The sequence below is a fragment of the Orcinus orca genome, chromosome 1 (assembly GCF_937001465.1).
Source record: "Orcinus orca chromosome 1, mOrcOrc1.1, whole genome shotgun sequence".
NCBI classification, from domain to species: Eukaryota; Metazoa; Chordata; class Mammalia; order Artiodactyla; family Delphinidae; genus Orcinus; species Orcinus orca.
Window position 1 is genome coordinate 189,976,322 of NC_064559.1, and position 26,636 is coordinate 190,002,957.

Below are 26,636 nucleotides of genomic sequence, written 5' to 3' on the forward strand. Positions count from 1 at the left end.
AAGAAACATTATATTGTGCCTCTAGGCCACCAGAGGACAGAGATGGGAAGACGTTTCACTGTATATCATTTAAACCAGTTAATAAATTATCCGTTCAACATATAATTTTCAAAGTAAAAACAGCAAAGAAACAAAACTCCTTTGTGGTTCCAGGTAAACTGGGTTAGTGAGAAGGGAACCAATATTTATTGAGCTCCTACCATGTTCCAGATACTGTTTCAAACCCTTCCACATATACTTTTAGTTACCCTGTAGTCCATTGAGATGGGATAAATTATTCTAATTTTACAAGTTAGAAAAGAGATTTAAAAGAAAATAGGTTAAGTTGGTCCAGTTAATTTAGCCAGTGCCAAGCCTAATCTAGCTCCAAAGTTCCAGCCTTCTCCACTTTCCACACCGCTTCCACTGAAGCAAGTCATCCTATTTTTAAAGTAATATTGGCGTTACTTTATTGGGCACTTAAGATGTGCTGAGGACAGTACGCCTATAATTCTCAAAACAACGCTGGAAGGCTGGAATTACTATCCCCCTTTTACAGAGAAGATAAACGAGGCTCAAAAGGGAGGCGCATAACGACACCAAGGTCAGATACTTAGACGGTTAGAAGCCAGGTTCAATTCCAAATCTACTCTAAAGCCGAAACCACTCCCGGATCAAAGGACAAAAGCAGAAATATTCGAAGAGCTATGGGAGAGCTGCGGACACTTCCGGGGGGAAGGAGGAAAGCCAACGGGCTACGGAAGGCGGCGCAGGCGCTGCGCGCCAAGCTCGCGAGAGAACGTGCCCGGAGACTGAAGGCCCCCGCACCGCCCGCGCCGCCTGTCGATCACCTGGCCCCGCCCCGCGCCGGCGCGCCCCCCGGCAAGCCCCGGCCGGGCGGGAAGCGAACGCGCGCTCCCTTCCGTTACCCTCCTCTTGCGGGAAGGGCGGGGGAGGCTGGAGGCGCGTGCTCGCGAGCTGCGTGCTCGCGTACGTCGCCGGGTTCGGCTGCGTCCGTCCCGCCGCCCGCCCGTTGCCGCCGCCGCCGTCGCCGCGCTTTCGCTTCGCCGGCCGCCGCCTAGGGGGGCTGGGGCCAGGCCAAGCCGCCGCCGCCGAAGCTGTTGCCGGGATGCCACGGGTGTACATCGGCCGCCTGAGCTACCAGGCCCGGGAGCGCGATGTGGAGCGCTTCTTTAAGGGCTACGGGAAGATCCTGGAGGTGGATCTGAAGAACGGGTGAGGAGGACGGAAGAGGGGCCTGCCGGGTGGGGACGGGGCCCCGGCGGTGGCGGGGAGGCCGCGGGGACGGGAGTGGGACGCCTACCCCGCGCGGAGCTGCCGGCCTGCTCCGGCTCCGCCATAGTCGCGGCGCCTCGGGGGCGCGGGTAGGCCCCAGTTCCCACTGCGCCTGCGCGGGTGGGGGTGTTGGAGGGATAATGGGAGCGATGGTGAGGCTCTGAGTGGGACGGGAAGAAGGAAAACCTGAGTGGGATTGGGGCGCTGGGAGGGAGGGCACAGCTCCAGGGCTCCGGGGAGGCCTGGGTTTTTCCTTCCCAGGCGCTGGAGCCGGAGCCTGGTTCATCTTCAGTAGAGACCGACCTTTCCCGCTCTGAGGGCTGCTGGAAACAAACAGATTTCCTTCTCCCTTTTCACCTCTTCCCCAGTCTAATGGATCAGATGGTCACAACGCATCTCTCCCGGGGACTGGAGCTCTGAAGGGACGCCCTTTTTAGACTTGCCATGTGCTACACTTTTTTGGGCGGGAGACTCTAGTTTGAGTAGTCTAGGGACGGTTTCGAAAGTATCGGCTTGCGGTGCTGAAAGCCTTCACCGTTCCCTCTACAAGGGTAAATTAAAGTCTTAGCCTGCTATCTTCAAGACTGCGTACAGAGTTTCCATGCTGGGGTTTCCGTTCTCCAACTTGCCAAAAAATTGTTTTGTCGTTGTAGAATTTGTTAGAGAATAGTGGCCCCCGTGACTAGTCAACTAGTTGATGTAGACGGAGACCTACAGTTTAGGAAATTGCTAACTTACTACCCACCCGGGTATGGTCTGTTACTTGTATTCCTAATCTACTTTGGTAGAGCAGGGCCCGCAGGGGCTACAAGTTTCAGGGGAAGCATGAGGAGTCAGCCCTGGAGAAGATATTCTACGGGGAAAACTGTGAGAACCGGGAAATGTTAGGTAGGACTTCAAAGACATGGATATAAAAAAATAAAAGGAGTGGGGGAAGCATTTTAGGGTACTAAACCTTGGCTGTTAGAAGAACTCTTGGCTTTCTTTTTTTTTTTTAAGATCTACTTTGCAACAGGTCTGATACAGCTAGAGTTTACTCCACAATGTAATACTAGCAACTAACACTTGAGAAGTTATAAAAGATACCTAAGTTGAGCATTTGAGAAAAATTGGAAGCTACAATGTACTCAAACTCTTGGCTGAGTTTAAAATTTTAACAAGTCATTTCAAATTGATTGTTAGGAAGATCACCTTCTTACTAAGGAAAATGTCCTCCATCAAGTGTTTATTATGAATGCTGATTTCTTTTAGAGTAGAAGGTTTAGGAAGTTACTCATTTTGTTCAATAGAGCTTTCAGTTCTTAAACATACTAGATAAAGTGGGCAGGGGGTTGTTCTTGTGATACATATCATATGTCTGAACAGTCAAGTTCAAACTCCCAGTTTTCTTCAGAGCCCAATTAAGTTGACAGTAAATTTTGTGGGGAAAGCATGGGTTTTGAAAGCAAACAGGCCTGGGTCAAATCGTAGCTTCACCACTTACTACCTATGGGCAAGTTACTTCTCTGATTCTGAGTTTCCTCATCCACCAGGAAAAGGAAGATTAGAGATAATAGTTGTAAAGCATTTGGCTCATAGCTGTAAATGGTAGCTATAATCAAAGGGATTTGACCTTGATCATAAGGAGACATCTTAGCTTAAGTGTTTAGTAACACGAAGCGTATTTGGTGAGGTCTGTTCTCTAAGGTTACTCAAGTGATAGTGAGCAGAAAATGATGTTGATGTTAATAGGAAAGCTAATTAATGGAACAAATATGTTGATAACCGACAAGATGCCTCTACTGTGCTAAATGAAGGGAGGAGGCAGAAAACCAGTTCTGCCCTTGAGTGAATTAAGTGCTTGTGGTTATAACATACACTTTGAGTTAAGCAGTGCTTGCTCTCAATTTAAACTCACGAAGTGAAACTTGGAATGGTTTGTCTGAAATAGGCTTTGAAGTGTGGATTGACTGGGGCTTGAAGTGTCTGGGAATAGTGTATGTCATAACTGGTGATGGTAGAATAAGGAAGAATTTTGAGATATAATAAACAGTCTAGCTTGGATTGAGTCTCATGAATGATCTAGAAGTTTAACAACATAAATCAGAAACAACTGTAAGATTTTACACTAGACATTCAAAATCGTGGATAGTAGTTCAAATGCTCTGGAGGGAATAATTGAGCAGCCTGAGAAATGGTGATCTAAGAGGAAGAATCGATCGATCCTTCCAGGACCCTAAATACGTGGGTCTCTTGGGGAACTATTCATTTTTACAGTTGTGCTGCTAAACCATGGTATGCATGAAATCTGTGATTGAAAGTCAAGGGAATGAAGAATGGGGAGTCATTTTAGGGATTTGAAGGCAGGTGTGACAGTCACCAAACAGGTGCACCTCCTGGTAGCATTCAGGAATCATTGCAGAGGAAAATGACTTCTGAACAAAGGACCAATGGTATATAGATGTATTTCAAGCAATTGACTGGATTAGATGGCATTAGCACAGAGGAGTTTGAAAGGAGGGCATAATTTAGCAACATGTGTAAGCTTATAGTCCTGGAAACATAGGAAGGATAGTAGAGCCCCTTGAGAAGCCTTTTTAACATATCTGGATTGTGATTATTAGTAACTGAAACTCAAAAGATTTTGGATGGTTAGGGCTTTGAAGAATTGCTGAAGAGTTCAAATTTGTAGAAGTGAGATTTATCAGTAGACAGTAGCTATATTGAGCTGAAGGGTTGTAGGTAAGTTCTGAATTAATTAAGTAGGCATAAAGCAGTGGTATAATAGAAAGTTGACCAAATGAGGCAGCAGATGAGCTCTCCAAAGGAGATTTAGTATCCAGGAGAACATTTTATGGACCCTCTTGGGATTAGGAGGAGGGAGATGTATGCAGTAGTGTATTGCCTGCTTTTATTGTACCAGGTAACTCTAATCTAGATTGCTTTAGTTTTAGAGAACTCCTGGAAGGATGGTTTAGTTTGGGACCACGAACATGACATAAATCTCCCACCACAACATAGGCCACTCCAGATCCCCTCTGGTCTCCTCCATTTGTATGTGCCACACTAACGCCAGCAAGAGCCACGGTGGGCCAGGGGTCAAGGAAGCAACGTTATTAGCAGCTGTTTACAGCCTTCCAACTCTGTGGTAACTTTTGCTGTCTTTGATTATTTGTGAATTCTGTGAGCTTTCTTTTTTATTAGTAAATCACATTTTTCATGTAAAATGTAGATTTTTTTTTAAGTACAGTAATTTTGCCACAAAATATTGTGGTTTTGGTCTCAGATCTTTATATTTTAATTTTGCCATATTTTAGTCAATGAATGAAACATATCACATCCTAAGATTATTTTTGCCTAGTAGCTGGACAGGTAAACCCCCAAACCATTGAGGGTTTGGGGGGGTTTTGGTTTTTTGTTTTAGTTGGTTAAATGTGTGAATTAAAGCTCTCCAGGGAAACTTGGCTATAAATTTCAGAACCTTTGTTTCATATTACAGACAGTGAAATTGTGAACAGCCAGAATTTTCAGGGATGTCCTGGTCTGTGTAGTTGGATTTTCATGATATCTAAGTATTACCAAGAAGTTTTTTGTTTTCACCCTCTGTTTTAAATTCCTTCAAGTAGAAGCTACCCCTTAGTTAATATTTTAAATATGTTATGGCTTTCAGTGAGTCAAGTCGTTGTTCTTTTTGTCCCTGAGCACTGTAGGGCACTGTTAGGCCTGAGATACTGGGATGAATCTCTGCCAACCCCAGAACCTACAAAGAGATTTTCTCTTTTGACTGAATCCTTGATGAGAGCTTGTTTTTCTTGTCTTTTAAAGAGGCAATAAGGAAAATATAATTGATGTTCCAGGTTATTGGTTTCTGGTTAATTGAACTGGTAGTTTAGTATTAAAAACCCATTCTTGGGAACTCCCTGACAGTCCAGTGATTAGGACTCTGTGCTTTCACTGCTGAGGACCCGGGTTCAATCCCGGGTCAGGGAACTAAGATCCTGCAAGCTGCATGGTGTGGCCAAAAAAAAAAGGAAAAAAGCCCATACTTAATCTGTGTAACATTTCAAAATAGTATGTATTTATTTCTGATTATAAACATTTTACATATTTATTGTACATTTTTTTAAATATAGAGGACAAAAAATGAAAGATGACAGTATCGGCACTTTGAGACTTTGTCTTTTTCCGCACACAGGTGTATGCACTTCTTAAGCCTCCCCGCCTCCCTTTTTCACATTGGATTCGTACTGTACGTTCTGTTTTGTAACCAGCTTCTACCTAACAGCCTGATCCTTTTGTCGTTAAGTGTTCTCCCACAACCTAATTCTTAAGGGCTACATAGTATTCCCACATATAAATACTATTTAATGTACATAAGCAAAACCATGTTGCAAGACATTGCGGTTGTCTTTGATTTTCCACTATTTTACACGTATATAACGCTGTGGCAAATATCCTTTATGTAAATCTTAGGGCAGATTCCCGAAAATGGACTTTGGAGTCAGAGTGTATATAGCTGTCCCTCAGTATAATCACAGGATTGGTTCCAGGACCCATTGCAGATACCCAAGTCTACGGATGCCCAACTCCCATATTCGTCCCTCCACACCCACGGGTTCAGCCAACCCAGGATATGGAGAGCTGAGTGTACACATTTTTAACTTTTGCTACCTTTTGGTTTCCATGGTATTTGTTTATATTTTCACCTGCCGTATTTCAGAGTTCCTATTTTTCTGAATTCTCAACTACTCTTGATCATAATTTTTTAATATTATGACTTTTTAATTAGAATGTCTAAAAATATATATTAGGAAGTTGTCTTGCAGCCTTTAAGCCTTATCTGTTTAGCCTACCAAGCATAACAGGTTCAAGAACTTTTTTTAGAAAATAAGTTTTTGACTGATTAGAAAATAAATACAGGTGCATTGTAGATAATTTAGACAATACCAACAGCAGAAAGTAGAAAAGAGGTATCATTAAGAATCCTTTTAACATAGACAAGGTCTTATGTGCAATTTGATGTCCCACTTTTTCTGCTTAATTTTTCTCATATATTTTTTCTGTTACATTAAAATCTTTCTCATAAACATCATTTAGGGCTGCATAAAATCCATTGTATGGCTATATCATGATTTACCCAACCATTCCTCCTAGGCTGTCTCTCAATTCTTGCTGTTCTGTATAACCTTGTGATGGATATTACGTGCAAAAAACTTTGCATTTTAGTCATTCCTTAGGACGGATTCTATGAAGTAAAATTCATGTGTCACAGTAGGAGTGAACACTTTGAAAGCTCTTGATGCGTATAGCCAAATGTCCTGCCAAGCTGTGCCAGTTACACTTATACCAGCAGTGCGTGAGCACGCCCGTCATGGCAGCCTCGCCACCACTGCGCCGGCCGTACTGTTTAGAGTCTTCGCTAATTTAACAGGTGAAATGGTTTCAGGTGTTTTAACCAAGAGCTTTTTCTTAAACAAATAAGAAATCATGAGAAACAGGGCTGTGGATTAAGTAGCATTCTGTCATTGTTTTATTCATAGTATCGAATGTAACTTACAAATGTGACCGAGTTGTTTTTGTACTGAAGTCTCTTGCTGAGGTCAACATACCTCGCCCCCAAAATATATTAGGTATGTTACTTTTTTTCTTAAGCCATGGGTAATTTTTAAATTTCTGTCATTTTGAAAAGTCATTGCCAAGAAACCATACCGTGCTGCGGTATGACCAAATGTTACCACCTTAAACTGCCCTGGCTTGAGACTTCCACTCCTTGTTCCTGGTTTCCCAGTCAGTTTGTGATAAGAATAAACATTGTCTGTAATTACTTGGCCATGTCATTTAAAATCCCTATTCCTCAGTTTAATAGCTTGCTCCTCCCTTCCTTATTGATGTATCATGAATAAAAAGGCCATGTGAAGTATTTTTCCCTTCTTAAAAGGTAGGCACAGGATGTAGACTAGATAAAATGTGGTTTGGGTTTACGGTATTTTTGGATACATCGAAGTAACCTAAACAGCAAATTGGTTTTTTGTTGTTTTTTTTGTTGTTGTTGTTTTTGCGGTACACAGGCCTCTCACTGCTGTGGCCTCTCCCGTTGCGGAGCACAGGCTCCGGACGCGCAGGCTCAGCAGCCATGGCTCACGGACCCAGCCGCTCCGTGGCATGTGGGATCTTCCCGGACCGGGGCGCGAACCCGTGTCCCCTGCATTGGCAGGTGGACTCTCAACCACTGCGCCACCAGAGAAGCCCGCAAATTGTATTTTGAGATCCTCGGAAGAAAGGTGCTCCAAGCATCTGAGAGAATACTATTCGGGGTGGTATTTATAAGTTTGTAAGCTAACACTGAAATTTTAAAATAAGTGTTGTCTCTAGTTTGTACTGACGGGGAAACTGAGGCACGGGGGATTAAATGACAGGGCCAAGGTTACAAAATGAGTTATTGACAACTCCGGAAACTGAAGATCTTTCTTATTCACATACCAGATAGAGCATGGGTGGTGTCAGCCAAAGTTGCTCTCGTGCTGTTTCCTTCCAGACGATTCATTCCTGTCCTTTGGGGCTTGCCTCCAAGGGTGAGAAGGTAGTTCAGGTTCCACAGCCTGAAGTCCTTAGTCTCTCTGCAGAGGCTTCCAACAAGCTGCCAAGTTACTGCCAAAAGTGAGGCAGGTGCTATTTTTTTTATGACGTTGGCCCCAGACAGAGACTGCTACTGATTCTCCTCAGGCTACTCTTTGCAGAGCTGAAGGGTGGTATCAGCTTTGTGATAGCTGACCAGGGTAGGATCTATGCAAGTAAATGCAGTGAACAGTCTCTGTCCTGTTGTCATAGCTAGGGCTGTCTGGTCTTGGAGTATCCTGAAGGTGAGGGATCGATTGTGCCCTGGATTTGCACACCTGTATTTTGAGGAAATGCCCTACATGACCTTTCCTGTGTGTTGAGATGAAAGTCTAGAGGTCCTGGAACTGCACATGATGCCTGAAGAGCCACTTAAAGGGCCCTCCGCCAGGGCCCCAACCATGTCTTGTTCCTGGGTGCCAGATGGGGGCCTCCATGAACACAGACCTCCAAGGCCTAGAGAGGGGGAAACTGGAGGAGGGAGGTTTGAATTCAGCCGTCAGGAGTGAAAGAGGTGAGCAGGAGGCTTGGGTGAGGGGTCAGGAACCACAGACCAGATGAACTGACTTTGAGAAAAGTTATTTCATGTGGATGAAATGAAACACTTGATCCATTAATGTTTAAGGAATTTGAAACATCCATTAAAATATAAAGTGAATTAAATGACTGATTTTCAAGGGAAGGGCATCCCCAAGAAATAGCATGGGGAGTGGCATCTTTAACCAAAAAGAAAAAGAAACAGGGACTGTGGGGTGGTTATGAGGGACATGGAAACAGCCAAGATGGTCCCAAGAGGCATAATTTCTAAGAGGCTTTAACACCTGTTACCCTGCCTATAGTGTGGTTTTAGAGGTAAGTACAAACTGGTTTTGTTTGTAGCTTTGGTGTGGAATCAGGTAGTGTTGTCTGCTGAGTGTACACCTTTACTTCATTAACTACAAGTAACAGTGATTCTATCTTATGTTCTAGGAGTTTTATTCTAAATTAGCAATATGACTTTCATCTCTTGAGTTTTTAAATTGTTTTTAATTTGTGATTGAGTCTTCCTGAGCTTTAGTGTGTCATCAGGGAATAGTTGATCTCTTTTCTTGTGAGACCTGTTAATTTCATTTACCCTTAGTGTGGATAAGTGTCAGAAAATTGAAATGTACACGGGTATGATTATGTTTGCTCCCCTTTAAGGAAAGCAGCCCTGTTGACTTTAAAAGGTCACAGTGAAACACTTCATTATGACAGAGGAGTTATGGTTGTGATAGTTTGATCCACAAACTATTTGCAAGTATGTTGCTTCCTGCAGGTAGTCCCATTTTATAGGGTAGAAATATGGTAGCAGCCTAGTAAAAGTGAATTTGCTTAGTTCATTTTTGAAAGGCTTTTGGATAGTTGAAACAAAATGGCAAATATGCCCATAGACCAGTTACAAAGTAAGACTAGATTTGAAATTGGGTACAGATTCCTCTCTTCCTCCTGCTTTCTGAAGGAATTTTGTATTATCACCTAGTTTTTAGAATAATGATTGTTTCTGTTCTCTTTTCCTCACTCCAGTATGTGAATATTCCTTCAGAGATGGGCTGGTATTTTCTTAATGATTTGTTATCTTTCTCTATTTTCCTAGACTGGTGTTAAAATTTTGATAACTGACATACAGGTTTGGTTCCACTATTAGCTTACAGGATGTTCACAACTTATTAATTAGTACACATCAGATGCAGAAATGGTATTTCTTGCCATTTAATATTTCTCATAAGATGCTAATATTCATGTGGGCATTTGTCTTCCACAGCATATAATTTGATGTAACTGATTTTCTGTGCTAGAGCTTGTGTTTCTTAAACTGTTTGCTCTATGGACCACTTCTTTCCACTGGTGTGGAGATAGTAGAACATGGTGATGGAGTGTTGATTTTAGGTTAGGACCGAGGGTTGAAGAATCCCAGGTGTTGGGTAGCCTTTACTTAACTGCTGTAAGCGTTCATTTCTTCATCTATGAGATTATGAGTAAATCTCAGAGTTGTGAACATTATTATAAAGGATTTTGAAAAGGGAAAGAGTCCTGGTGGGCTAGAGTAGTCATGTTAATAGTGGTTTGGAGTTAAATCAGATCATAGATGGCTGTCATCTGCAAAGTACTTTTCTGGTTGCTGCCATAATCTTTGTATAATTGGAAGTCTGTAAACTTTATAGCATTCTTTGATTTCTCATCCATTTTTTTCCCACACCATTCATGCTTATATTTTTTGGTCCCGGTCACCATTCCTTACAAAACTAATTAAATGCATTCTTAAATACATAATACTGTCAATATCCATTCACATCTACCACCTCTAGGCCAAACCTTCCATCATCTCTATGCTGGTCTAATTTTTGCTGAGCCTTAAAACCAAAGACAGATTCCAGGGGTTAATATGGGGCCTCCAGAATGGGGATTGCACAGAATAATCTTATTTTTCCTCTATTCTTCTAGTCTGTTATGTTCTGAACCCACACATGTTTTCGGAAGGACCAGATGGCTGACACTGGCTAATGGGAACCAAAAGACGAGTGAAAGTAACCTGGTTGTCACATACTCCAAGCTTAGGGGTTCTTCACCTGCCCCAAGATCAATTTCTTTTTTCCTCTGGAGAATTGACCCAGCTGTATCAAAAAACGTTAATACAGCCTGGCTTATCTAAGGTTAGATTATCAAGTCAAGCAGCAGCATTTGTTGAATTTCAAAGGATTGTGCTCAGGACTGTGGGAGAAAAGAAACAGCTGCCTTTACAAAGGCACTGTGACCTTGTGGTTAAGAGCTTGGGTTTTGGAGTCAGATGGACCTGGGTTCTAATCCAGCTATACCGCTTAGGAGCGCCTTGACTACAAGCCAGTTGCTTAGCCTCTCCCAGTCTCATTTTTCTCATTGTAAAATGGGAGTAATAGTAGTAGTAGTAGTGCATTCTTCGCATATGATATGAGGAATGAATGAAATATTATAGATGAATTATTTACTGTGTGCCAGGCACTGTTCTAAATATTAGCCTTTGTTAATATTAAAGAGCTCATAATCAAATGAGAGGATAAGCACAAACGAAAAAGAACAAGGCTTGAAAGGTCACCAAAACATTATCATGTAAAACATAAAATTGAATAGAAGTGCTAATGCTAAAGACAGTGCTAAAATGCTTAGAGTCCGGCAAGTTTCTGAGACTTCATGAAAGAGAATTCTCCAGTCTATGGAAGATGGTTGCTGTGATTCACCTTGCGTAATCAAGGCATTCCAGGTTTAGAGAATGGCATCAACAAAGATCTTTAGGAGTCAGTATAGACCTCTGAGCAAAAGAATGATAAAGCAGCTGACTTTCCCCACTACATTTAAAGAGACAAGTTGACTAAGTAAAAATAGCCATATTCTTGAACGAAGGAAGGTGATCACACAGGAAGAGACCGCCCTGGGGGCCCAGCAGAAAGAGCACACTGTAAAACTAGGCAGTGCACTAAGTGGGCAACCAGAGAAGAACAGCCAAAGGCAATGACAGTGTTTGTAGGAGTGAATCAGGTGGTCAGGGGACCGAGAAGAGAGGAATCATGAGGTAGGTTTTCTTCTTTGAAGGTGGGGAAAGATCAAGTGCAGACTGAGCTGTGGCCAACGTTTGCAGACCAGGAGTCCACACTAGCTCTAAGCAGAGAGCCCTTGGTGTGCGGGAACTGCCAGTTTGCCGACGCGAAAAGAGCCCCAGACTGGGTACTGGTGAGCCCTGAAGCCGCACCCCAGCTCTGCCACTCAGTGAGCACGGGTAAGTCATCCACCTTCCACGGGTGGCCGTGATGGCCCTCCCTCCTGAGGCTAAAGAGAGGGAGGCCGGAATGCCCAGAGCAGCCTCCTTCCTGTCTCAGGATAAAAAGGATCTCAGGAACCCACTTCGTGTGGTAGGAGCTCCTAGTGGTGGGTTATAAACAACCCTCGGTTACTGGGATAGTCAAATTGCAACCATAATCCGTGACTCAGAGCAGTGAATGTGACATTGGTTAATTCTACTTTGAGGGCCTGACCACTGCTTCCCTGGAATTTTGCAGACCTTTGGAATTGGGGGCACTTACATGGTTGTCACTCACAAGCTTTCCCTGAGTTGGCCTCACCTGAGCACTAGAGTTGGTTGCAGAAGTGTCTTTCTGCAGTTTACCAAGCACTTTATGCAGAGAGCGGGAACTTCCGTTTTTTGTTACTATCCTGTTAGTGCGCCCTAACTTTTTCACCTCATAACACAAGCTGGCTGAAGCCTAGGATCAACACTGAGTGCTTTGAAAGAGAGCTGTTTGATTCCTGTTCACTGAATGCCGTTTCTTTCAGGGTAGATTTAAGGGCTCTGCCCTTAAAGTACATTGCTGTTGACCCTAGTTTCAGGGTTCAAGCCACCCCATGGGTTAACTTCAACAGATGAAAATTTTTCCTTGGCTACAGCAACATCCCTAATCCTGACCAGCCATGGAGAGGTTCGGTTCTTGCAAGGAAAATGAGTGAATGTGGGAATGGCTCACCACATTGGGAAAACAAAACTCACATCCTGCTGATGGTTGGCTGAGGACTGTCATGTCCACATACAAAGAAAAGCATGTGGCACAGTTTTAGGACAAAGGTGAGCAGAGATCCACCGTGGAAAGGGGCAAATTTTTCTTATAGAGAGAACATCCAAGGCGTGCCCCGGCGGTAAGCAGTACTGGCGGGTGACAGCAGGCGCACGCATGGAGGCTTGCTTTCCCTCGCTCCTCGTCCCCACGCCCCGTCAGTCAGCTGGTGGTGCGCACCCCCTTAGTCATGCCCTGTTCAGTGAAGATGTTTGGAAGACGGAGATGGCCCTAAGCCATTTCTGGAGGGGTGAGATAGACTCCCCAGCCTCTTTAGTAGGACATACAGCGTGGTATTTGGGACCATTGGTGTAGGTTATTAGATCAGGGGAAGACTGTTCAGCAACAACACAACCTCAGGTGGTAATTTTTCTTGGGTGAAAAAGTGTGATTAACATTTTGAAAATTGAAGTCTTGGAGTACTTTAGTTTTAAAAACATGTCATTCCAGTTCTAGAATTTCAGAGTTCTGACTGATAGTCTGAGCAGTAGTACATCAGCTGTTGAATGAGGAAGACCAGCACATTGGCAGTGGTTTAAGAATGGACTAAAGTTTAGAACAGCCCACGTAATTCAACGTGGCTTTTGTTTGTGGTATCCAGAATACCTATCTATAGTTGGTAAGAATCATGGTGCCCACTTTTCTTAGAAAATGGCAGTAATTCCTCGGCCATCATTTTTTGACTAAATTTTTGTTGGGATTAAATGTGATCTAGAGGAAAAGAGTGGGAAAAGGCAATAGCAGAGAAACATTGAAGAAAGGAGTTTTTCTTTTAATTGAAAAAATTTACATTTAATAGTTAGGCCATGCTTTTTGTTCTTTCACATAGGTGTAGAGAGAAAGGTCGAAAGATACAACATCTGGGAGTCAAGCCAGAGGAGGCATATTGGTGGGGTTTTGGTTTGGTTTGGTTTTTATCAGTCCCTACCTTAGAGGGATTTATTAATTTGTCGTAGATTCATTCTCCTGAATTCCTTCATCTTCTTCATTCTCATACTAGAATTACTGAAAGATGGTTGTTTTTAATAGAGAAGAGGAGGGGTGTCTGCAGCTAGAATTGAGAGATTTATCTGCTGGGTTATGTTTGTAAGGCTTATCTACAGGTCACACCAGAGATATGTCTACGTAAATACACACATGCCGACACATAGTGTGTGCACACATGAATGCGTGTATTTTATATCCCTCCTTTGACAAATGATTCAAAAGGAGAGTACTTTTTGGGAGAGGAGATTAAAGCACAAAGGGATGTTAAGATCGATTTAGAAAGATTCTCCCATGTTACCAGGAAGAGCTTTGCTTTCTTAAAGGCACTAGAATTTAATTCAGAGACAGTTAAACTATTTAAATAAAACTAAAATTTCATCCCATTGTTAAGCCAGAGGAAGACTAATTTTCATTTTAACTGTCATACTTTTGATGTTAGGAGAAACCTCAGAGATACATAGTATAGCTCCCTCATTTCACGGATAAACTAGGATCCAGAGAAATAAAATGATTTAAATGTGCTTTTCAGAGTTGGTTTATTGCAGAACCAGGACTAGAACCCAGGCCAGTTCCTGCTGCTCCAGTCTTAGGTAGAGTTCTGGAGTCATGCCACAGGCTTTGAATGTCAGCTTTGCTGTTTTATTATGCACATTGTTTAATGCGATGTGCCTCAGTTTCCTCATCTGTAAAACAGATAACAGTACCTGGCTCTTGGGTATTGTGATTATTAAATAAGATAACATTGTTTAGTACATAGAGATTACTTAATAAATATTAAGTACCATTTTATTGTTGCTATCTAGTCTTCCTGCCTTAATTGGGGAACCCATTCACTCCACTTACTTACCAATTACTCCAGTTACTTACCAAGTGAAGTGATTCTTGCAGTAAAACTGATCTAAATAAACAGTGATGTGGTAGAAACAACCACACACTGATCTGGTCTTTACTTTGCTCTCAGAACAGGAATCCTATCAGGTATGGTTTATGGTGCAGGAGTATATTTGGTTTAGTCTTCCAGGCCCACCCAGCATGTCAGTGACAGAGAGAAGTGACAGTCAGGTTCCTGATTTAATCCTTGGACTGGACTTTGACACTAAAATGTTCCAAATAGATTTTGTGGCTTTTCACAGAGTAGTAGCCAAGATTTTTCTGTGAAATAAATTTGATCTTAAGTCAGCTGTTTTAATAAGTTACTAGGATATCCCCAAAATGTGGCTAAGTAACTTGCTTGTTGAAGAAAACGGGGTGTTCTGTGACTTCTTTATTTAATCCTCGGGAGTCAGCGTTGTCCTTATGACATCACATCAGATGAGTTAGGGGCATTGAATGGTGCCAAGCCAGTGTGAACTCTTAGAGGGGCATGGAGGCCATTTTATCATGCCCGTGTTGGATGTTTTCTCTCATCCCTCTATACTTGGCATATGGGCAGGTGGACAAAGCAGACCTGTAACCAATCTTGACAACTAAATTAAGGAAGGTACTCTTGGGGACAGGAGGTATTTTATGATCTATTTAGGAATAAACCAAAGCAGAAAGTAGTTAGATTTGATTTTTTTATTAGCTCTTTTTTATTTATTTTGTCTCTAAAAATGATAGTATAGGTTTCCTGATGACTCTATTTAGGAAAGAAAAAAGTAGCTGCAATATATTTTAATCTATTGAAGATTTTTAATGATCATAAAGCACTTTTTAACATAGGAAGGTATTGATTTGGAGAGGCTTTACTTTGCCAAATATGACAATCATGGTCAGAATCATTCTTATTACGCTGCTCGGCAATTCCAGCTTATGGAAGTGTGAAACCATGTTTTAAAGATTTCATAACCCATAAGTTGAGCCAGGTGTCTTCTGAATTGTGTTATTGCAGAACATTTCCCATTAAACACTGGGTGTTTCTGTGTTACTTTTCTTTAATGGAGTTGAGATTCAGTGCCTCTTAAAGTTTGAATGCCACTCATAGACATTTCAGCATAAAGAACCCTCCAAAGTTTTTAGCTGTACATTGTCACCTTGAGAGACTCTTGTTTGATAGAAACTCTTTAATCTTTAGTAAAGGAGGAATTCCTCAATTCTGAGTTCTCTCACTTAACATGTTGCTGAGTACAGCATTACATGCTAAAGAAACTGGAATAATTTTGGTCAGGCTGGATAAACTTCTGGCAAGTCTTGTAACCTGTTTTTAGTTCCAGTAGGTGTAAACCCGGAGGGAAATGGTAGTCAGTATCTGCCTATATACATAGCTCTGTTAGAGTTTAAAGATGTTGCTTGTAACTTGTATGATTAAGATGGTTTTAGTTTTTAGGTATAGGCAGTGCTCACAAAGCTAGACTTTTCACAGCCACATCAGAGCAAACTAAAAGTTTCTTGATAACAGTTGGTAGGGCATTTGTTTAACCTTGCTTATAAATATCTTGCAAATTTTGCCTTTTAGTTTTATAAGTTGTACTCTTCAGCAGGCATCAATAGGATTGGGGTAGGGGGTTGTTTTCTTTTGGATATATGTTAAACCACCAAACCTGTTTGCTGGGAAATTCCTAGCACTACTGTGTAAAAGAAGTTTGCACAGTTGTTTATAGATTTTAGAGAATTCCAGCCTACTTAAAACCTCATGGAAATGAATTTGGAATATCATGAGGAAAAGAATAGCTCCAGATTTTTTTCACTGGTAGTTTCTAGAATAGTTAATGCACTTGTGACTTATTTGTTTAGGTAGAGAAATGGGAACTTCAAAAAAATTTTTTTCTTTCACTGAGGAGAGTCAAGGTACTGTGATTTTTTTTTTTTTTAAACCTGGTTTGTTATTCCAAACATGATTTAACAGTTAAGACACAGTGCCTAAATGTAGGTCTAATTGTTCTCTAAGATACCACTTTGGGGCTAAAGCTAAAAAAAAAAAATGAGTTTTTATGTAACTTGAAAGAGCAAATATTCAATCTTGTAGAATTATGTATTTTAATACCTTATACCAAGTATCCCTGTGGAGGTCTTTGCAGTTGCCACCAGCTACCTGGGGAACAGAAGAAGTGGTCTCTGTATATTTAGCCAGCCTCCTATTAGAAAGACAGGAGTCAGCCTTCAAAAGTCTCCCTGCCCTCTTGCAGTGCCTGTGGGCACAAAGCTGAGTGGTTTCTGCTTAAGGGAAGAGAAAGCTGGTCCGTAGTTTGCAAAACCCACCTAACCTTTGCTAAGCATGAACCTCATTGCTTTCTCTTTAATGTTAGTGAAGCTGGGTGTCAGAAGGGTGCCAACCAGGATTTTGTTTGCTTTCTTCTAGATATGGGTTTGTGGAGTTTGATGATCTGCGAGATGCAGATGATGCTGTTTATGAACTGAATGGCAAAGACCTTTGTGGTGAGCGAGTAATTGTTGAGCATGCCCGCGGCCCGCGACGAGATGGCAGTTACGGTTCTGGACGCAGTAAGCATTTAAAGGGCATTTGTATCAGTGACATGCCTCCGTTATTAAATGTTAATTTTTAAAGTAATTAATTAATTAATGTTACATTGAAATGTATTGATATTTAAGCCATTTGTTTTATAAATTTATGTATCTTTTTAAATGTAAAATTGCAAATAAACATCTTTAATAATGTTTAATTGTAATTAAATTAATGACATAAATTTCTTGTTTTAATACTTTATAATTATGTTTAATGATGTGTGTTTGTGTTGTTGTTTTTTTTCTCTGTAATGCAATTGTTTAACATAGATTTAACAAAGACCTCAATGTTTTAATTAAAAGAATCCTTTGAGGCTAAGATGACTGCCTGTTCCATTTGCTGACCTTGGGTTACCTTTCCATGCGTGGCTCTTTGAACCATTGTGGCCCTTGGCTGACCAAAAACAGGAAGCCATGTGACGACCGCAACCTTTCCCCATTAGACCTGGGTGGTGAGGATCCCAAGGGTTAGACACAGATGAGATTAAACTGAAATAGGTGCCTGAAAATCTTTTTTTCGTATAAAATGTTCACAAAAACTTTAATCACTGTGAGTAACACCAGTAACTGATTTAGTAATTTGGTTAGTTATTTCTAAATTGTTAAATTGTTGATAGTTTTTAATTTATGCATGTTAATTTTAAATATAAATATTAATGAATATACATACTTACAACTTTGTAAATTAAATTAAATTTTCATGTTAGCTGATTGCTCCTTTTTAAATCTAGATTAGAATTAAGGGTGGGGGTAGAGTTAAAATATATACTCTTTGGGGTGGGGGTAGATGGTATATTTAAGGGGAATATGTGCTGTATCATTTTTTCTTTTTCCTCCACTGAAGTAATCTCATCTATTTGAACCTTCCAAAGGTGGATATGGTTATAGAAGAAGTGGCCGAGATAAATATGGCCCTCCTACCCGCACAGAATACAGACTTATTGTGGAGAATTTGTCAAGTCGGTGCAGCTGGCAAGACCTAAAGGTTTGGGCCCTGTTAACCTTCTGGGTTACAGTTGGGCAGGAGTTAAAGTTGAGTTAAGGAAAGAGGTTATTTTATGCAGGCCCAGGCACACAGAGAAAACTTTCCCAAAGCATTTGGAGATTTTCCAATTAAAGTTTCCATAGGAACACAAAAGACACTGGAATCTCACTGCTACTGTATGTTATGGGGCCAGCATGCTAAGGAAAACCTATGTTATGTGAAATTTTCCTCTGTAGAGAATGTTACAGAGAGGTAACAATGTAGTTTCTCCCTAATAAAAGAAAAAACTGCAGCCAGCAGTTTGCTGCAGTATTAGTGCAAGTTTGTGTCAGCTTCCATTGTAGAGCCGCATTGGTGAAAATGACTTATCTGACCCATGTTCTTTTCTAAGATTTGTTTTTCACTGAATATTTGTCCTGAAAGAGTTTTAATGTCAAAAAGTACAGTCCAGTGGTGTACTGGCCATGCAGTGTACTGATCACAGCTCGTTTTTTGAAAATGGTGTTGGTTTTTAATCTCAAAAGAGAAAAAACCTTATTGAGCGTGCCTTAACCTGGATGGTCTTAGGAGGGCAAATGTAAAGGTTGCTCAGAGTTTCCTATCTCACTTCTCATTTTTAGTCCATCATTAAACAAGTCATCTCTAGCAAAATGAGTATGTTTAGGTTCAGCAAAAAGTAGTAACTTATCAAATCACTTTTACATCTTTTTTTTCTTTTTTTTTACATCTTTATTGGAGTACAATTGCTTTACAATGGTGTGTTAGTTTCTGCTTTATAACAAAGTAAATCTTTTTTCTTTTTTTCATGTGCTGTCAACAGTCTTTAGCGAACAAAGATAAGATCCAGAAAACATTAATTCGCACAGTTGGTCTTAGCAGAAGAGCTGAGACTAAAACATATGCTGGTATTTTTTCTAGTACACTGTGTTGGTTGTCAGTATTACAGCAGGCCCTTACTGAGTGTCTGCCAACAGGACTGTCCTCTCTGAAGGAATGACTCCAGTATTCTGAGAGTTAGGATTGAACATTATGGGTAGAAACTAGAAAGGCTTTCAAACTTGGGGTTAAAATGGAGCCCAGCCAACGCCCTCAGTTGGTTTTATACTTCTGTGTGTTTGGCAGTTTCCCTCTCAGCAAAGGAGAGGAGTCGAGCCAATTTCCCAGGAAGTCAAGGGAGCCTTCAGAGCAGGACTTTGCAGCTCACCTGCCTGGATGGAATCCCAGCTCTGCCACTTATCAGTTATTTTACTCCAGCAACTTACTTTCCTCTTGCACTTCATATTCCTCAACTATAAAATGGGAGAAATATTCATTTCTACTCAGAGTTATTGTGAGAAATGAATGCATTTTTATATAAAAAGCCTAGAATGGTTCCAGGCACAAATGCTAGCTATTAATCACGGAAATGCAAAAATAAAACTAATGTAAGGTGGTATATTGTTAGTTTTTAAAAATGTATAAATTCATAATACCCAGTGGTGGCGTTGAGTTGAAATTTATAGAGTAGTGGCATTGAGAATTGGTCGTTTTACCCACGGTGCGGGTGGTGCTAAGAATTTAGGTCCTGAAGTCTGGCTGCTTATGTTCAGACCCCAGCTCCTTCACTTACTACCTGAACGACCTTGAGCAGTTTGCTTAAATCTCTTGTATTTCACTTCCCTGTAAAATAGGGATAATGATTGTATCTACCTCATGTGGCTGTAAATAGGACTAAGTTAATTAAATCCTACCTATCATCCAGTGAACACTCAATATGTTAGCAGCTATTATTATTAATTTGGAAGTATGGCAATATCTCAACTTGCCCAGGACAGTCCCAGGTGTGGCATAACTTAATAGCATCTTCCTTTACTCTTAGATGTATCCCAGTTTGGATGATAAATTATATGGGCTCCCTGCCTTTTTCCCAGAGCGCCCATTCCTGCAAATAATTCAGCTGAAGTAAAGAAATTTTTGCATGAAGACGGTCATTGCTAGATTATGAATAATGGCCAAGGACTATATATAAAACCCAGAAGTCCCAGCAATTGGGAAACCCTCAGAAAAAGTATTGGACACACTAATTATGAAGAATGTAATGTATGTTAAGACATGTAAACATTTTATGATGCAGTGAGTAGAGGAATAGTATCAAATGGCATATAGTCAGTGTTTGTAACTTTGCAAAGAGGGAGAGGAAAGCAATAACAAAAATGAACTGCTATTGAATATTCATGTATTCATTCCACAACTGTTTATTATTGAGTATATATTATATATAAACAACATGGGGAAATTGGCCACAAGACCCCAGATTTCATTTTCTTTTTAAACACTAATCACATCTTCTCTTATTTATATATCACTTCAGTATTTATCTGTCATGTTAGTTGTATTCTCTCATTGGGTTATATTAAGTCCTCAAAGAGAATGAGGAAAGAGGCTTACAGTAGTGAAGGGACATGGGTGGTCATTCCACTTCAAAGCCAGAGCTGGAAAATATTGTTCTGTTGTCTTTTTGTCTTTCGTAATCCATTTTTGAATTTGTTTACCTTTTACCTTAGATATTTATCCACAGCTATACATGTTTTCAATAAGGATTTATGATGAAATGCAAAAGACCAGAGTTAAATGTAGTGACTTGAGCTTCTAAAGCTTCTGTAAACAAAGAACTTGCCACTATAAAATTTGGGAAATGATAGTTAACTAAAAAATTTTATATTCAAACAAAACCATTTAAAGAAACAGTTAAATTATTTATTTATTATCTCTACTACCCACCTAATGCCTAACACTTCAGAGAACCTCAGTAAATGGTCGGTGTGTAGTTGGAAATACTTAAGAGTCAACTTCATTCTGAGGAAAGCTAGCATTTCTTCTAAAGGAAAGGGAAAACTTTCATTATGATGATGTTAGATATTTTCACAAAATGTGTCTTAACCTATTGGGGGATTTTGTTTTTCTTCAGGATTATATGCGTCAGGCGGGAGAAGTGACCTATGCAGATGCTCACAAGGGACGCAAAAATGAAGGGGTGATTGAATTTGTGTCTTACTCTGATATGAAAAGAGCTTTGGAAAAGTTAGATGGAACTGAAGTCAATGGCAGAAAAATCAGATTAGTTGAAGACAAGCCTGGTTCTAGACGACGCCGGTCCTACTCCAGGAGCCGGAGTCACTCAAGGTACTACTGATGTGTTGGCGCTTGCTGTAAATTCATTAATGAGCACATAGATAATCCATTTTCATTCTTCTGTTGAAGTCTCAGTACCGTGGTTCCGTCTGGTCCAGTTACTCAGAACTTTGAACTGAACATTTATTTGTAAAACTCTTGAACTCTTTTGTCATGAGTACAAATAGAAGTAAAGTCCTTTCTCTGACGCAGGTATCAGTGACCTTCTCTCACGTTTCTTCTTGGGTCCCCTAAATCATACCATTACTGGGGGTGAACATGACAACTCACCCCTTGTTACTCTCCCAGATACTCCAGCTACTCAGGAGTGGAGACTTTGTCTTATCTGGTGGCTGTTCTGCAGATGGGCGAGGCATTTGTGAACAAAACACACATGCTCTGTGCCCTCATGAAACTCAATCTAGTGGAGAAGATGGGCATTGAGCAAATAATTACCATTGTGATAAGTATGTCCAAGGGAAAGTACGCGGCCCAACTCGTCCAGAGAGCTGGCAGAGGCTTCCCTAAGGACATGTTATAGAAGCTGAGACCTAAAGGATGAGTTGGACATGGTGGGCAGAGAGGGGGGATAGTGCCTTTTTAGCAGAGAGAGCAGCGTATTTTGAAGGCCCTGTCGTGGGGAAGGAGGAAGCAGAGGAGCGTGGCTTGAGATGAGGCAGAGAAGAGCGAGATCCTGCTGAGCCACAGGCCAGCTTAAGGGTTTAAGAGTAGCGGGAAGTCATTAATCTAAGCTTTTCAGGTTTTGTTGTTTAACTCTTTATTATGGAAAACAATACATAAAGCATTAGAGAAAATATGAACCTTGAGTCCCCTTACACTTATCACCCATCCAGCTTCAGTATCTTTTATTTTGCCAGTCTTGTTTCATCACCCCCTCCTGCTTCATTGTTTGAAGGCAAATCTAGACATCCTGTCATTCTGCCTATAAAGTGGATATCTCTAACCTTTTATTTTATAAATTAATTTATTTATTTTATAAATTGATTGATTGATTTTTGGCTGCATTGGGTCTTCGTTGCTGTGCCTGGGCTTTCTTTAGTTGTATCATACAGGGGTTACTCTTCATTGCAGTGCACGGGCTTCTCATTTCGGTGGCTTCTCCTGTTGCGGAGCACGGGCTCTAGGCGCTTGGCCTTCAGTAGTTGAAGCATGCGGGCTCAGTAGTTGTGGCTCGTGGGCTCTAGAGCACGGGCTCAGCAGTTGTGGTACACAGGCTTAGTTGCTCCACGGCATGTGGGATCTTCCCAGACCAGGGCTCGAACCCGTGTTCCCTGCATTGGCAGGTGGATTCTTAACCACTGCGCCACCAGGGAAGCCCTAACCTTTTAAATAAAATCATGAGGCCATACCACAGCAACACATCTGTATTCAGCTTTCCCCAATTGCCTCAAATATGTATGTATTTTTGTAGTTGGTTTGTTCATATTAGAATCCCAACTAGGTGTACACATTGCAATCAGATGACATGTGTCTTAATTCTCCTTTTAATCATGGCTGCATCCTCCTTCACCCTCTTTTTATTTTCCATCCATTTAGTTGTGGAAGAAACGGTTTTCTGTTTTGAAGGTTTTTCCATAGTTGAGATTTTGCAGATGGTGCTCTTCTGGTGATGTTTAACACATCCCTTTATCCTGTCCCTCATAGTTTCCTATAAAGTCATAGTTAGGTCTTACGGGCATTTAGAGTAAGGCCAGTATTTTAGCAGGTGCTTTGTACTTCCTGTTGCGGCACTTGTGTGGTATCTGGATGCCCCACTTTGATGATAGCATGCATCCGTGTGAGCCGTCCATTATCCAGTTCTGCACCAGCTTCCACCTACTAGTGAATTATTAACATCTGCTGATAATCGTTACCTCGAGCCATTCAGCTGTGGTTGTAACATTCTGACTGTCTAGTTTTCTGTTCTTTGTGCATTTAAAGGCTGTAGTTCTATGAAGGATGATTTCCCTCTTCCACCCTTCTGCTACCACCCTAAAATAAATTTTTTATAAGAAATGGAAAATAAAAATTGATACCTTTATTTACCAATTTCCAGTATATTGAATGTGCCCAGCAACACCCAAAGGTGGTGGTGAGGTTGCTTGTTTAGTATTATTTTGAATGAGTTCTTGGATCTTTGCATATTTAACGTTTGGTCCATTGCAGTCAATTGGTTTTTGCTCAGATTGTTCTGTCTTTGGTCATTGGGAGCCCTTCAGGTTGGCTTCTCTGTCTTTTGGTTTTGTTTGATTTTTCTGTGACTGTGCTTTACTAAATATTTCCCCAAATTTTTTATTGCAGCATTTTCAAACATAAAGTGTTGAAAGAATAGTTCATAAACACTCATATGCTCTCCTTCTAGCTTCAACAGTTACTAAAATTCTGCCTTTCTCTCTGTATATTTATAGACACGCCCTGTACATAAATAAATATAGCATTTGAAGGGAGATTGTGGAGAGTGACACTTCACCCCCAAATACTTCAGCATGTATCTCCAAGAATGCGGATAAGCACAATTCTGTCTTCCAACCTAAGAACATTAACAGTGATCCCGTGAAGTCATCTAGTGTCCAGGCTGTATTCAGATTTCCCCAGTTGTTCATGGCTGTCCTTAGAGCTGTGTTTTCTCCTGGCCAGGATCCATCCAGTCATGTATTGCAAGGGGTTATTGGGTCTCTTCAGTCTGAAGCAGTCCCCCGCCTCATCCCCCCGCCCCACCCCATGACAATTACTTTTCTTAGCTTTTTTTTTTTTTTTAAATACTGTCCCACATTCTGAATTTATGTTTCCTCTTTGTATTGTTGTACTTTATCCCCTGAGCTTCTATAAACTGGAAGTTAGGTCTAGAGAGGTGTGATTGAGACACAGATTAAACATTCTGAGCAAGAGCTCTTTCATAGATGATAGTGCCCAGGAATCTTTGAAAGTCTCTTTCCATCATGATGAGAGGTTCCGTCTTTGCCTTTCCTGCCCTGCACCTGGAATTGGTCGTTTTCCCCAAGGGTTGCTTTTGGAAGGAAACGACAGAGTCCACAGTCTCGGCTTATTAGAGACTCTTTAATCTTGGAGGGTACAGTGGACCCTTGAACAAGCGGGGTTGGGGCGCCAGCCCTTCATATCCGCAGTGCCCACACCTGTGGATTCAGCCAGCCACAGATCGTGAGGTACTGTAGTGCGTATCTGTTGAAAAAACCCTGTGTGTAAGTGGCCCCAGGCAGTTCAGACCCATGTTGTTCAAGAGTCAGCTGTATTTTTAAAACAGCTCTCTGGTCTCAGTTGAATAAATAAGTGAAGGGCAAAAGTGTATGCAGGAAGACTGCTTAGGGGGCTGCTGCGGAACCAGGGAGAGTGGTGGTGGCTTGCTGGGGGGCAGCCGAGGTGGATGAACTGGAGAAGGTTGAGAGGAGATTCAGTAGTGCAGAAGAGGGTGAGGCAGAGAGGGGAGTCGAGGGTGGCTGTGGCTCCTCGTGTGAGGAACTGGTGAATAACAGCGGCAGCGGTGGGAATAAGGAAGGAACCCAGCAAACAGAACAGGTCTGGGGGGCAGTGGGTTCAGGAATGGAGGCACTACGAGTTTCAGGCAGGCCATCCAGGCGGAGTGTTTGCGGGTGACTGGATCTCTGGGCCCAGAGCACAGGAGAGAGTTCTCTTTCAACTTTGTGCCTGGACACAGCCAGGGCCATGCATATTTTTTGATAGAAAGGATGTCTGAATTGACTCTTTTCAGCCAGCGTTTTGTCAGCAGGTATTAAAAACAAAAAATCTTTCTCCCCTAGATCTCGCTCTCGAAGCAGACATTCTCGTAAGAGCAGAAGCCGAAGCGGCAGCAGCAAAAGCAGTCATTCTAAGAGCAGATCCCGATCCAGGTAGGTCTTCCTGGTATTCACGCAGGGCCCACGTGTACCGCTTCCCACTCTGGTGTTAATGGTGTTCCCAGTCTTCCCTCACCCCAGGATGCCCAGCTCTGGACTGGAGTCTCGGGGGTTCAGAAAGCAGTCCTTGGCCAGCACAAGCCGGGCTTTGTATTGTGGGGCACAGCTCCACACATAGCTTTAGTCTGTTCTTCTCATGAGCAGCCTGAAAGTACGAAGTCACATGCGGCTTCGCCGTCCCCGTGTCTCCCCAGATCAGGCTCCCGTTCCCGGAGCAAGAGCCGCAGCCGCAGCCAGAGCCGCAGCCGCAGCAAGAAGGACAAGAGCCGGAGCCCCAGCAAGGACCAGAGCCGCAGCCGCAGCCGCAGCGCCGACAAGCGCCGCAGCAAGAGCAAGGACCAGGCCGAGGAGAAGGTCCAGAACAGCGACAGCACCGGCAAGTCCAAGAGCCGCAGCCCCAGCAGGCAGAAGAGCAAGAGCAAAAGCAGAAGCCGTAGTCAGGAGAGGAGCGCGCAGGAGAAGCGGGGCAGCGTGAGCAGGAGCCGGAGCCAGGAGAAGAGCCTGCGCAAGAGCCGCAGCCGCAGCCGCAGCAAAGGAGGCAGCCGCAGCCGCAGCCGCAGCAAAAGCAAGGACAAGAGGAAGGGGAGGAAGAGAAGCAGGGAGGAGAGCCGCAGCCGCAGCCGCAGCCACAGCCGCAGCAAGAGCGAGAGGAGCAGGAAGCGAGGCGGCAAGCGAGACAGCAAGTCGGGCAGCAGCAAGAAGAAGAAGAAGGAAGACGCTGACCGCTCCCAGTCCAGGTCGCGATCCCGCTCGGGCTCGAAGGAGCGGGAACACACCAAGTCTGAGTCTGGCCAGAGGGAAGGCCGAGGGGAGAGTGAGGATGCTGGCGCCAATCAGGAGACCCGGTCCAGGTCGAGGTCCAATTCCAAATCAAAACCAAACCTCCCGTCAGAATCACGCTCCAGATCAAAGTCCGCGTCAAAAACCCGATCCCGGTCCAAGTCTAGATCCAGGTCTGCGTCCAGATCGCGCTCCCGGTCTAGATCCAGGTCCCACTCACGGTCCTAACTGGCTACGACCACAGCTGGAACTACCCGAGAAGTCTTTTGTACATGTTTGGTAGCCGTAGCACAAGTGATTGAAGTAGAACATATGTCACTGCTGTACATTTTTAACTCCCCTAATGGTGTGTCTACAATTGTTAAGTCTAAGCGCTTCCTCTCCGTAAAGCCTCCTGGCGTCAGGCCTTCCTGCTTGACTGAAAGCAGTCTTCTCTTTGAAAACCCCCTTTACTCATGGCCCACAGTAGAATATCCAAAATGCCTTGGCTTTGAGGCCTGGCCTTTCCTACAGGGAGCTCAGTACCTGGATGTCTTTAAGGCTGGAATGATGACATAGGTAGGTATGGTGAGTTCAACCATTTTGCCCTTGAATTGATGCCCTTTGATGTATGCCATTTAGTGAAAGTGCTAAGTCTTAAGTTTCCTACCACTTTGGTTTCATATTTTTGGACTTAACAAAGTTGTGAATAGCACAGTCGAGGAAAATTGATACCTGCAGTAACCCATAGGAAATGAACTGTAGAGTTCCATATTCTGGTATTGTGATTATATTGTTTTATATTAAAAAAGAAAAGAAAAGAATTTTTTTTAATTTTATTTTTCCCCGTCTTGCAAAGTATAGTGACCCCTGTTTCCATTAAATTTGAATAAAGACTATTTTTGCTTGACAAAA

General features: G+C 42.2%; 1 protein-coding gene across 2 annotated transcripts; it reads left to right on the forward strand.

The window, feature by feature from the left end:
* Window positions 1-905: 905 nt before the first annotated feature.
* Window positions 906-26,636, forward strand: SRSF4 (serine and arginine rich splicing factor 4). Of its 2 annotated transcripts, XM_004266566.4 has the most exons (6): window positions 906-1,215; window positions 16,732-16,874; window positions 17,768-17,880; window positions 20,828-21,042; window positions 24,807-24,896; window positions 25,157-26,636. In XM_004266566.4, the coding sequence occupies exons 1-6, from the start codon at window positions 1,109-1,111 to the stop codon at window positions 25,968-25,970; spliced, it is 1,482 nt and encodes a 493-aa protein (XP_004266614.1). In that variant the 5' UTR covers window positions 906-1,108; the 3' UTR covers window positions 25,971-26,636. The 2 variants fall into 2 exon arrangements, with proteins under 2 accessions (XP_004266614.1, XP_033278247.1); XM_033422356.2 differs by lacking the exons at window positions 906-1,215; window positions 16,732-16,874; window positions 17,768-17,880 and adding an exon at window positions 18,802-19,959.